This window comes from Amblyomma maculatum, chromosome 4, assembly GCF_055883805.1.
Source record: "Amblyomma maculatum isolate TAMU_Amacu chromosome 4, ASM5588380v1, whole genome shotgun sequence".
Taxonomy (NCBI): domain Eukaryota; kingdom Metazoa; phylum Arthropoda; class Arachnida; order Ixodida; family Ixodidae; genus Amblyomma; species Amblyomma maculatum.
This window is the reverse complement of record NC_139347.1, coordinates 15,128,569-15,141,758: the sequence shown is the minus strand read 5'-3', so window position 1 is coordinate 15,141,758 and position 13,190 is coordinate 15,128,569. Positions and strand designations below refer to the sequence as shown.

The 13,190-nt window shown below is 46.7% G+C and overlaps 1 protein-coding gene across 1 annotated transcript in view; it reads right to left on the bottom strand.

Moving 5' to 3' along the window:
• Nucleotides 1–5,726: 5,726 nt before the first annotated feature.
• Nucleotides 5,727–13,190, bottom strand: part of LOC146190328 (SCY1-like protein 2) — a 41,911-nt gene continuing 34,447 nt past the window's right edge. The window contains exon 16 of the mRNA XM_084600785.1: nt 5,727–11,629. Coding sequence (XP_084456911.1) covers nt 11,054–11,629 — 576 coding nt within the window. The 3' untranslated portion in view covers nt 5,727–11,053. The remainder of the gene's footprint in view (nt 11,630–13,190) is intronic.

The following is a 13,190-nucleotide window of genomic DNA, read 5'->3' as shown; positions in this document are numbered from 1 at the left end:
TTCACCGCCACCGCACAAGCGACGAACAGCACGTGACAGACGCAGAGTTTCGGCACGCTGGAATAATAGAAGTGCCTCGCGGACGGAATTCGCACGCATATTTGTACCGCTGCGGTATAACATCTTTGAAATAAAAAAAATGGTTAGCGTTCTAAACGACGTGCACTGACGGGCTTGGTTCACAAGTGATGTGCCTGCATTGACAGGCTGGCATGGCCGACAGCTCCCTTCGCGCGCGACGGCAAAAACGAAACCATCGGCCTGTCATGCCTACCGTTGCGTGGGTATCGGAGAAGCGCTGGAAACAATGCATACATGTATTTAAAGCCAAAGAGTACAAATTAAAGCACAAATCCGCAGGTTGAGAGCATGTCAAGGTCGTATACTGTCGTGTTTGCTCGTCGTCAGTGTAGCAAAGACGTACGCGTACTTTTAACCGTGTTAAACACTCATGAGGGTGCGACCAGCGTCGGCCAAGGCGAAAGCCGAACTGGCTGGCTGAAGAACGGAGGGAACGCACTTCCACGGATGGGACTTGCTTCCCCGAACAACAGGAGAGTAGACAGGCGGCGCGTTTTCGCGGTGACGAGAGGGGTGCCAGGGTCTGTCCATCTGCTCTAGACACAGAACGGATGAGAACACTTCCTTCCCCCTTAAAAATTAGAGGGTCTCTTAAATGTCTTTTAAGAGGAGAATGGCGAAAGCCTACCCTTCCTATCCTATAATTTGCCTCCCATCGTTAGGCTCTTGTCGGCAATCGTTGCAGTGCCACATATAATTATAATTGGTTTACAGGAAAGGAAAGGCACAGTATCTGCCACACTTTCTGAAACGTGTGCGTTTGGACGGTACACCATCGCTCCTGTCCCATGGCGTTCCTATGGCGCGCGTTCATGTGTGGGATTGCAGATAGCAGGGACGCTAGACAAGATGAGACTTCTTTTATCGGCGTTCGTTGCAGGGCTCTAATTATAATTGGTTTACAGGAAAGGAAAGGCGCAGTATCTATCACACTTTCTCCGGCAAGTGTGTTTGGACCATCGCTCCTGTCGCGTGGCGTTCCTTGGCGCGTTTTCAAGTGTGGTATTGCACATGGCAGGGACGCATCTCGCCTCGGCCAATCAGGTGGTCGAAATTACTCCGTAGCCCTCCACTACGGCTCCTCTTTCTCTCTTTCCACTTTCACTCCCACCTTCCTCCCTTCACTTACGGCGTGGTTGAGGTGTCCACAGAAAACAAGTGAGACCGTTACCGCGCCTTTCCCTTCCTATAAATCAGTCTACGCAGTCACGTTGTCCTGACTCGCTAGCGGTGGCAGCGGTGTCAGTTGCTGTTAGCGCTGCCTCCAGCGACCCCGCCCTCCTTTCCTCGTGTTATCCGGTTGTTGCACGCGCTCGTGCCCCCATCGTTCACCCCCCCTCCCTCTCCCTCGAGACCGGCCGTGCTCAAACTAGGGGCATGAAAGAGGGGCGGGACTCGGTCGACACGAAACCCAGAAACGGGCGCCAAAGAGCTGCGCTCCAAAAGAAGAGGGAAAGAAGGACGCGCGCCGCAACAGCCATCGTCCACCACTGAAGCGGCGGCAGTTACAGTGATCGCCTACAACAGATAAAAATGTGGTGGCAGGGTGCTAGCCCCCACCGCAAGCGGCAGTGACCTACCAGTCCCAACCCCGTAGGGCCAGGAGCAGCCACCCTCCCTCCACCGTCTGTTTCGCCTCCATTGAAACGCCGCTGCGTTTCAATGGAAGCGAAACGTAATAATAATAATAAAAAATTCAAGAGCACTGCAGAATCTACATTGGAGTAATGTAAAAGCATGGACGCTGCTGTTAATTGCTTCTGGTTGCTTCTAGTAGCTTAATTCATTTCTTGTTTGCCCATTTTAGTCTGGTACTTTCAAATTGCGTGCCAATCCCTTCCTATGCCCTTTTTTGGCTCTACTTCCGGTTGTGTGACGTCACATCCTCTACCTCACATTAATTCACTTCTTATTTAACCCTTTTAGTCTTTGGTACTTGCAAATTGCGTGCCAATCCCTTCCTATGCCCTTTTTTCGGCTCTACTTACGGTTGAATGACGTAGTGGATATGACCTTGAGGTCATATCCACTACGGTACCAATTTCTCTTTCCGCTTTCATTCCCACCTTCCTCCCTTCCCTTAAGGCGTGGTTCAGGTGTCCACAGAACAGTGTGCCAGATACTGCGCCTTTCCTGTCACAATTCTCCGCGGGTACCTTATTACCGAGCCATGAGGAAAAGGAGGAAGGTGGGAGTGAAAAAAGAGAGAAAGAGGTCGCCCTAGTCGCCCTAGTGCACGTGGAGGCCTCCGGACCGCGGCGCAATAGAGGCTTTCACCATTTTCACCTCATCGCAGTTTAGTAGTCAATGCCCCGTAGCATTTTATTTCAATCCCTCCTTCGCCCCTTTCCTTACGGTGAAGTCCAGTTGTTCACAGAAGTTACAGATACAGTCTTTCCTTTCCAATTTACTAGTCGCAGCTTCGCCTGTTACGTTTCTGTGCGCTCTGCGCCTCGTATCGTTGCTATCGAAAACGGAAGCAGTATTCGTATTAGTAGTCATTCACTTCTCCGCCAGCGTGTTCGCAAATTCGAATATGCGCCGTGGCATACAGCGACCGTGTTATTGCAACAGGCTGACACTAGACAAATGAGAGGTGCTACACCTCCGCAAACTACAGACCAACTCTTTCAACAATCCACGAAGACACACGCAATAGATCCAGAGTCATTTGACTCACAATGCAAGTTCTGCGGGGAGAAGGCAGACCTGTACCATATGGTGTGGGCCTGCCAATGGAATCAGATTATTCCTATTAATAACCATAGCCAACGCAGGAGGGTGGCAGCTCTGACCAGCTCGGACGCAAGGAGTCAAAAAGAGCTTGTCGAAAGAGCACGGACAGCAGCCTACGCCAATGGGGTTCCGGACTGAGGACCCCAACTGCTGTTACAACCTCCTAAACATTTTCATTAAAATATTTTCACCACCACCACCTTAGGAAGGAGGAAAAGAAAATGCACGGGCCTGCCAACTGGCTTTAGCTGAGCCTCCACTGCTGCCGCGTGCAGACAGAGGAGAATAAAGGTGCGTGAGAGAAAAGAAAGAAAAAGAGACGCTCATCGCAATAGCTGCTGTCCGCCAGCAAAGCGGCTGCGAGTGCAGTGATGGAACGTACAACAGATAAACCTCCGCCGCAGAGTAAGGGAAAAGGCCACTAGGTTCCCAGCCCCGGTGAGCTGGGAGCAGCCCTGACGTGCCACGAAAGTTCTTCAGATTGTTTGGAAGTCCGCAAGCGCACAGCAGTGGCACGTGCTTTTGCAGTGCCTATCGGTTCTTGCAAGACAATGTGGCAAGTGCGAAGCACTTAACTGGAGAGAACTGTTAGAAGGGTACAATTCGAAAAGAACTGCATTGCAACCACTGTCCCCAGAGTAATCAAATTTTCGAATATTTTGCTAGGTTTAAGCCATTCTTAAGTGATAATATTTGAATTCCAGCTTAAGAAAAAAGCGGCAGATGCCCCTCAGATCAGGCCCTTCAAACAATGGCATGGACCGACCCTCATATGGTGCTGCTGTTACTAAGATTAAGCTGTGGTGAACCACGTTATCTGCCACAGCCCAGACGAAGACAAGTCCACGTGTTGAAACACTGGCTCGACTTGTATCTGAGGCTCCTTCTCAACCCTTGTTCAATGCTCTTTCATACTGTGTAGCCATCTTCTTTCTCTCATTTTAACCTGGACACCCAGCGTTGGTTATGCCAGGGATTATCCTCGAAGGCATGAGAGCCTGTAGACTCCTCTGGCTGCAGATGGGCCCTCCGAGGGGCAAAAACCACTTTTTCTTGGGTTGTATCTGACCGCACTTTTCGAGCGTTCTTTTGAGTATGGATTCCTGTATAGTCCTCTCTAGAAGTATAACACATAACCTATGAAGTGACACACATGCATGATGGTCGAGATTACAACAAAATTTTGCAGCTGTCCAAAATATTGCACACAAGTTCAGTGGACCATTTCACGCCACGCTTTCCGGTCTCTCACTAACTTCCTAACATCACAAAACTCCATCTGCAGTGCCTCAAGGATGCCAACTAACCATCGCGTTCGCTGCCTACCCCTTCTCCGGTGACCCTCAACCTTTCCCAACATCAAATCTTTCTCCAGCGACTCCTCTCTTCTCATCAGATGACCAAAGTAGCTGAGCTTTAACTTTAGAATTTGACCCTCTAATGAGCAGTCAGGGTTTATGGTCGACAATATCGACTGATTTGATCTTCTGGCAGTCCAAGGAACTCTCAAGAGTCTCCGCCAGCACCACAATTCAAACGTGTCAATTCTTCGGCGGCCAGCCTTCTTCACAGTCCAACTCTCGCATCCATACATCACAACTGGAAAGACCATAGCACGAGTTATACGGATCGTGGTTGGCAGACTAATGTCTCTGCTCTTTACTAGGCGGTCAAGGCTAACCATGGCTCTCTTTCCCAGAAGCAGGTGTCTCCTGATTTCGTGGCTGCAGTCTCCTTCCGGGGTAATCTTGGAGCCCAAGAAGAGAAAATCTGTCACAGCTTCCACTTCTTGTCCATTGATGCTCCAGGACTTGATAGGGCAAGACGCCATGATCTTTGTCTTTTTAACGTTCAGTTTAAGCCCAAACTTCTCACTCTCTTCTTGTACGCGCATCAGAAGTCTCTTGAGTTCCACTTCACTTTCTGCTATTAAAGTGGTATATACCTGAGGTTGTAGATACGTTTTCCAGCAATCTTCATTCCAGCTGAAGACTCGTCCAGACCGGCCTTCCTCATGATGCACTCAGCATATAGGTTAAATAGGCAGGGCGACAGTATGCAGCCTTGTCTCACTCCTTTCTCAATCGGAAGCAAGTTTGCACACAAACTTGCTTCCAAATGCCTGTTAGCTCTCTTGGCAAACTGGTAACACTCATATCTGACTGAATGAAATATCAAGATTGACGACTGAAAAATCCTTTCAGGTTTATTCTATTTTAGTGGAAACTTGGAAAAAGAAAGTTATTCTTGCAGGCTTTATTTCACTGCAAATTTTCTCAAATTGGCATTGTACAGCACAGCAGATAATATAGCTTTGCAGGTTCCCAACCTTTTGTGGCATCTACAAATGTTCATGCAGCTTATCAAAATTTGAATTTGGAGTCAGTGATGTTGATGCATTTGAAACCTGTGCTGGAAATAATGGTAGGACTATTTTGTGATGGGTATCACAAACGTTTAAGGTGATTTAGAGGAAGTGCTGTGTGGTGCTGCCACCTTTTTTTTTCTCTCATGTTATGGAATGTTCTGCCAAAGGATCCTTCAGCCATGTTTTCATTGTAGGAAGTTTTGTATGATAACAAAAATATTTAATTCAGCACAAGTGTGCATTTTGAAGCATATAGCAGCGATTACGTGAGCATGCAAGTATGCCACGTGTGTGAATTTCTAAAATGTTTGAGCCATTCGTGCAATCTTTGTGAAATGGAGGTTTCAAATATATATTCGCAAATTTTTCAAATTTCCCTTCGCAGTAGAACAACATAGTCAGTGCCTGAAAGCGTTAAAGAAGGTCGTGTCAACAGCATCTTACTGTCACATGTGTACAAAATTTAGTGCTAGACTGCTTAATTATTGTACTGGTGATGTGTACACTTAGCAAATGGCACAGCATTGACATTGGACCAAGCTAGAACATATCAGGGACATTTATTTGAGGGGGTGGGTTTTTTCTTTCCCTTGATGAAATTCTACTTATCCTCAGTACTGATATGCAAAGCAAACGATCACATCATCAGAATCGCTCTTTTTCAAATTATATGTTGTGCAAGTGCATACAGAACTGTGAGTATATAATTCAGATCGCCTTCCCAAGAGTTTTGATGCAGCCATTCGATTTACTTGTTTTTTTTCGCCATTCAACAAACAGTGATTATCTTGGCAGAAGAGAAAACAGCAAGAGATTCATTTCGACCGGAGAGGAAATACAAGGGTGCAGGAAAAGAAGAGCTCTTCCACCCTAGCCTGTCGGGGTGAATTATCTTGGCTTTCACATCAAAGAATGCAACCTCCTCATATGAGATGTAGCAATCATCGTTCCAAAGAAAGGGGAAATCGATGCACAAGCAAACCACATGGCATAAATCCTTGAAAACATTCTAGTCAAGGGTATGTTGAAGCTAGAAGCACATACACTTCTGTAAGAAGTTCCCCTGTTGCAGTTGATAGCTGACATATTCTAAAGCATGCCTGTGCATGGGTGGAAGCAGGCTGGAGCATTTTGGAGCAGCTCGGGAAGCAGTAATAAAACCACTTTTGAGCAGCTTTGGAGCACTAAAATTATGTTTAGGAGCATGTTTCTGTGCTCAAATAGTTTTATTAATGGCAATTTTCACTTTCCTGACATATAAAAAACCCAATTTGATTACTATTGATTCAACGTTCAATGCTTTGCTGAACACATAGGCATCTCTGACAAAACATGACAAACAGCCAAAACATGCATGGATCCTTTAAATAATATAACTAACCTGAGCAACAATTTGCAACAGACTAGCAGATTACCCTTCATAACTGAACATCGAACTTAAAGGGGTCATGCAATGCCTAAAACGGGGTAAAACAAATCGCTCGAGAGATAGGTACTCCCTCACAGGTCAATTCACCGCAAGAATTTTTTAGCTAGCTTCATTAACACCAGAGATATCGGCGATTAAAAATGGCGCTCCTCCTCGCTCCCCTCAACTCAACACTCCGAGACACCAGAAAAAAAACGAAGAAAACAGCTCGGGAACTCCGCCCCGCTAGCCCCGCCCACGAAGCGCCATCGGGTGACGCTCGGTTCTCAGACTTCCGGTCGTTGCGCCTGTTTTCCCCCGAGCGTCGCCTATGCATTCACGGTCTGCCTTTGCCGTCCCGTCTGCGTTTGCATAGCTTTCAACCTTGCCTGCTGTCTTCCTCGGCCGCCGGTGTCTTCAGTTTCTTGACCTCTCGGAATTGTGTGCGACAGCAGCCCGAACGACTCGGGTCGTTCGCGAGCGCATACCTGCAGGTGGGAGTTCACACATACCGGCGGCCGCCGCGGAGGGAGCACTTCCCTTCATATCCCTGTCCCATTCAGCGCAAATTAGCGTGCACTCCTGCCGAGCACGGCTTTCTACAAGACCGCTTTCTTCTCTCGCGCTGCCTGGGTCAGTCTCTTTGGTACCGTCTTCTGCGGTTTGACCAACGGCGGCCGGTGACCCCTCGCGGAGTTGACGCGATAGCATCGACTCTGCATGGATGCTGGCAGACGATCGAGCGTGTGAGTTGCCCGCGTGCAAACATATGTCGTCGTCACTTTTAGTCCGGAGCTGCTTTCATTATGGTCGGCGAGGGGCATCTCTTGTGCATAACGAATGGAATGTATACGCGTACGTATCACCGACGAGAGCACGGACTGATGGTCGCTACAGAGTTTGGATATCGGATATGACAGGTGAGCACGAATTATTCGTCCGCGAATCTTAAAATTGAGATTAACAAAAAAGATAGTGTAGTGTTTTTTTTTTTTTTTTTTTTTTTTTTTTTTGACGTCCTTTTGCACATCGTTTAGGAAGTGCCAATGCGCAACGTGCACGCGTGTTTATGTCATGTGTACGCATCGTCCGAGCCAGAATCGACGGCGCAAAACATCAGCAAAGCAGCTCGGCACATTCAGTTCGGCAGCGCAGGTTGTCACTGTTTTCCGAAGCTACACGCAAGAATCGTGCACAGGAGCACGCGAGCGACTACACTAGAGACGCAGCGAAGCGGACGATTCTAAAATGCCGTCCGCCGTGGCTGCGATGCAAAAGAAACAAGGCCTATCGACGAGCAGGGAGCAGCGCACGACCGGAGTGCCGTCGGCCGCAGCGCCCGCGCCTGGCGGCATTGGGTGCTGCACTTAAGCGGTGCGAATTTGTGTACTTTCGCGATGAAGCTGAGGGTACACCTTTTTTTTTGACGCACGTTCCATTTAATTATTAACACGCCGCACAAATGGTCGATGCGGCAAAGACGAGACGGGACTACAGTACAGTACGTTGCTGCGCCGTCGGTCGGTACATAAAGGTTGATGCTACCTATTTAATCGGTACGGTGTTAAATCGGACCAGCTAGTGCTCTTTTCGCACTCCTGCACCGACGCGCACTTTCAGTCGGATGCCACCACCTTTTCGGTTAACATCGCGAACCGAAGCGCCAAGCTCGGGTTCACGCATGCATTGCAGCACTCGAGCAGACGACTTTCGCAGCTACCGGAAGTGTGTCAGTGACGTAGTGGGCGTCGCGGCTGCACCCAATGGCAGCCTGTCGTGGCCTGTCACTCTGGGACTGGTGACGTAGGAAATCACGGCAGAATAGTCCCAAATTTCGCCGCCACGCGGAAATGGCGCAGCCGCGAATTTCAAAAAACGCTGTTTTTAAAAATTAATAACAAATCGCTGGATTTTTTCCGATGAGTTTTACTTTGAACGAATGCTCGGAAGCATTTGTTCTGCGCATTGAAAACGTTTGTCAGTGACCTTTCTAGCCGTTTCATCCCCCCTTTAACTATAAAAGGTTTTCATTATCTTGACTTGGCAGATTCAAAGGTGGAGTCGACTATTTTGATTCACTAAAGCACCACCACTAGTTTGGAGTTAACATCAGTCAGCAGCCCATTTCTGTTCTATCTTGTGCACATCGTTTTTGATCTTAAGCCTGTGCTAATAAATTCCTGGGAACTGGTCAGTAGTGCTTTCAGGAAGGCTTGATGGCACTCAAGGGTAGCCTTTTCTTCCTTCAGACTCTTTACTTTATATATAGCGTCTGCCAGCAGCTATGTTTTCACTTGAGAGAAACTGGAGCTTCCTTCATTCAAACATGTTGCCTCTGTATGGCTATTTAAACACTTTTAGTGATTGGCATCTCAGTGGCATCACCCCCTAACGGTTCAAGCATGCTTTTGTCTGCTGTAGGCATGACAGCCTCTGTGGTCATTGGAACAACCCGTGTAGTTCTTTGCAGCCGGACAAGTTTTTTAACGGCTCATGGTAGTTTGTGGTGTCTGCTTCGCTCGCTGCTCTCAGTTCCCTCACCACCCATAATTCAAAAGGCTGCAAGAAAGTGCCATGCCATGTGTACAGAGCATTTCATTGCAATTAATCCCCTCCAATCACTTGTGGCTCATTTTAAATTAACTTGTGAACAAAATTCATTATGTTCCATACTTTTTTAGTTTATGAAAATTTTATATGTATTAAGCTCAGCGCGAGATGCATTATATACCTCTGCCACCGGTGTGTCGCCATAGTTTTACTATGGTAGCCCCTATACCGTGTCACTCACAACACATGCCACTGCCCTGCTGCACTTTTATAGTCGAATGAAATTGCATCAGATCGCCTCTTTTTGCAGGCCCACAATGCGACAAATCGTGTTGCACTAAACTTGATGGCAAAACATCGAGGTAGCCAGTTTAGAGAAGTTTTGGAGCAATACTGTATTTTGGAGCAGGATAGAGCTGGAAATGCAGTTTGGAGTAGAATGGAGCAAATGAAGCAGCACTTCCACCCCTGCACTGCGACAGAAGCATGAAGTATGTGCCCTTAGCACGCCAGTCATATCTGCATAACAAGTCATATAGTTATGGTATGTTCATTTCAAATGCTGATGTCAGTTGCTGCTTGCCAGCAGTGCTGGTGCATGACAGGCATACCGTAAGGAGCCTGAGCACATACAGGTGCTCTAGAGTACAGCTTAGCTGCATCTCCTCTCAGGCTTAAAATGAGGGTATCTGATATCTCCCTGTGATGTGCAAGGACTTCATTAAAATGGAAATGAAGCGATAGATTACTTCGCTGTATAGTAAAGAAAAACAGAGAGACAAAAGGCCTATGAATGAACTGAAAAAAATAAAAGAATAAAATTATACTCATCACGTTGAATTTATTAAGCAGCCTAGTTCAGTGTAAATGTAGTGGTATCTACTGGGGCCGTCAGTACGGAAGTTCCTCCAGAAGAGGACCGGCGGGAGGAGTATATGGAGCACAAGAGAGCTGTCGCTAAACTGAATCTCGGCAGTACTCCACAGTGGGGCACTTCTGTTTGTGTGCACAGTTCAATCCTATGAAGCTTGCTGAAAATAACCTTGTGGTTTCTTACACTAAGCCTTTTCACACTGATTTATAAGCATGCAGAATATGCAGTCAAGAGTAAATTATTTAACTCACCCTTTGCAGTCAAGTGCAAATTTTAGAAAAAGGAGCCTTCTGCATTAAAAGAAAGGCAGAGAAACCATACTTGTCCTCCTTAAGTTTACTGCAGTTAAGTTAGTGAGATAAGCCAAGCCACACTATGTAAAATTGGCTGTTTTGATGTCAGGAAAATGATGTGCACAAACACTGCACTGCAAAGGATTGCTCATAGCCAACCTTATTACCAATACGTGTCTGGAACAATTTACCTCTGAATTCTGAGATATAACGGCAGATTAGGAATGTACGAAAGTGAGTAAAAAAACAACACGTAGCCAAATAAAGCACCCAATTAGCTTGAAACTTATTACTACCAATGCATGGAAGTCATGTTGGCCAGTAAGCTCACTAACCCTTTCACTTGCATGTTTCATGAAAAGCCTCACTTCTTGGATTTTCATTAGCACCACGATGATGGCCGCCATAGCACATATCAATTGGTGGATAAAAAGCACCACAAGCTGTGTATCCTGGTCACTGCGTGCCATAAGCGATTGAAGGTTTCAAAGCTAATGCACTGAATGGACAAGATGTGGCACTACATTTAACACGTAGGCAAATGCATAACACTGCTGAATTATTTAAATAAGCCATCCTTGAAAGTACCACGCTTTCAAGCTGTTGACACACTGCTTCAATATTAAAAAAAACACGGTCAACCATACTTCGCGAAGCACTGGGGAGCTGCTACATGTATAGTCCCACATTCACAGTCCTTTTCTCGCACAATGTCTAGAAGCTGTCCCTCTAGCCTGAAATGCTCAGCTGAGAAGGTCATCCATTTCGCTCTTAGATAAGGGCTTCACAGGTGCTGAATTCTGCACTGGTGGGGCACTCACAAAGTTCCCAAAGCTTGTGGGTGCTGCCATCTGGTTGAGCGTGGGACGCGGTGCACCCATGGGCAGCCCCGAACTCGTGCGAGGGAACAGGTTGTCAAAAGCAGACATATTAACCTGCTGTTGTTGCTGTTGCTTCACCTGTGATGTGGGTGTCACAAAACGTGAAGGCATTCCCATTGGTGAAGGCATGGCCTGCTGTGTCTGGAATGTCCATTGAGGCATGTTCACTGCGGGTGGTCCAGTCGCAGAGAAGTCACCGGCAGGCGATGCTCCAAAGCCGGGTGGGCTCCCAAATGGGTTGGATGATCCACTTGGGCTGCGGATGTTGAGCGAGGCCAAGTTGGAGTTGATAAGGGTAGATGTGAGGTCCTTCGCTTCATGCACTGGCCGTGCGGGAGTGGGCTTAGCAGGAATCAGAGATGGCTGCGAATGCACGCGCTGCTGGAATTCTTGCTCACGGGCGAGCCTCTGCTTTTCTTCTATGGTGAGAGACTGTTGCTGCATCAGTTTGAGAAACAGGAAAAGCAAAATAAATGGTGTGCCAGCAGAAACAGAGGCACATTTGCCTTACTCTTCTCCTCTTTGTAGCAGTGCACTAAAAAATACCTAAGCACAGATTAACATACAGCACCAGTCTGCTGGAAATTTTCCAGTATTGCTGAATAGCCCTTGCTAAGGACATTTATAAAGCTATAAAAAAAGAAAGAAACAACAAAACACCTCCTGTGGCCTTTGCCATCCACTTTGTTGCAGATAATGTCAGAAACATCCAGTACGTTTGATACATTTACAGTGACTTATGTACTGGAGAATCAAGTGAACTTTTTTTTAACATACAAAGAAGTTCTATGTTAAAAATCTCAAAAGAAAAAAAAAAAAAAACCATGTGAGCTGCAAGATCTCCATATATAAAGACTGTCTGAATGAAAGAGTGCAACAACAAATAGGCCGTCTCTAGATGACATCAACGTAAGCAATGTCTTAAGCTTTATTGCGTACGCAGTCGAATCGCAATAGCTCAGCTCCTTCAATAAAGGGCACACACAGCTGCACGACTACACAAGTACCTCTGTTCAAGCATTTTTAAACAATGCTAGTGCACCAATATAATGCTGAGCATAACAGTGCAGGAGACAGTAAGAAAAAAGTCTGGTAGACACACTTCAGACTATCTAGGTCCTAATAATGCAAAAGCATGAACACAACTGCAAAGGCCACAGGCGTCTCTTCACACTGCACCCTACAGCACCAGCACAGCTGCCACTCCTGTGCTTATGCAAGCATTCAGATGCTCGAATCTCTAAAAATGCTCATGTTTATTCTAAACATCACATTAGTAGACCTGGCGTTGCGGCTGTAGGGAATGCGTCGCCGTGCGCAGAAGAAGTGCCGCGGCTTATCATTTGACCCTTCCAGCTATGTGCCACTCGCTCGAAAAACACCCAAGACTGCATATGCCCTCACAGCATGGTTCAAAGGGCTGAATCTCCCCCTTTCCCCATGTGCCCGCTCTCTTTATACCGCTGCTGACGGACCTTGAAAGTTGCACATCGCCAAAGGCTCTTTCGATCACTGAAGCTGATAAAACTTGAAAGTTGCACATCGCCAAAGGCTCTTTCGATCACTGAAGCTGGTAAAACTTTAGCTTTAAAAAAATTTGATAGAAACGCTTAAAGCTGCTTATGCGCATGAATGCAAAGGCATTATATTCTCATGGGCGAAATATTTTCGAGTGAGGTTTTCGACATGTAGGGTATTTAAGTTCTTTCCGCTGGCATTTGCGCTTGCATCTTCCATGTAGACCGCCATGCTTCACATAGCATCTGGGAGCTGTATTCACCTAAGCCTGTTTGAAAGCATGCAAGTGGTAGTAAAACATATGGCATCGGTTCCTATCCCTGTTCTGAGCTAGCCTCCAACTTGGTTAGCACATTTATGGAATATGTGACGAGAAATCGTGTGACATCACCTGGAATGCTGTATGGCAAATGATTGCACCACAATTTTGATATAAAAGTTTTGAAAGCATTGCAAGGAAGCAGCCAATGGCAAGTACAGT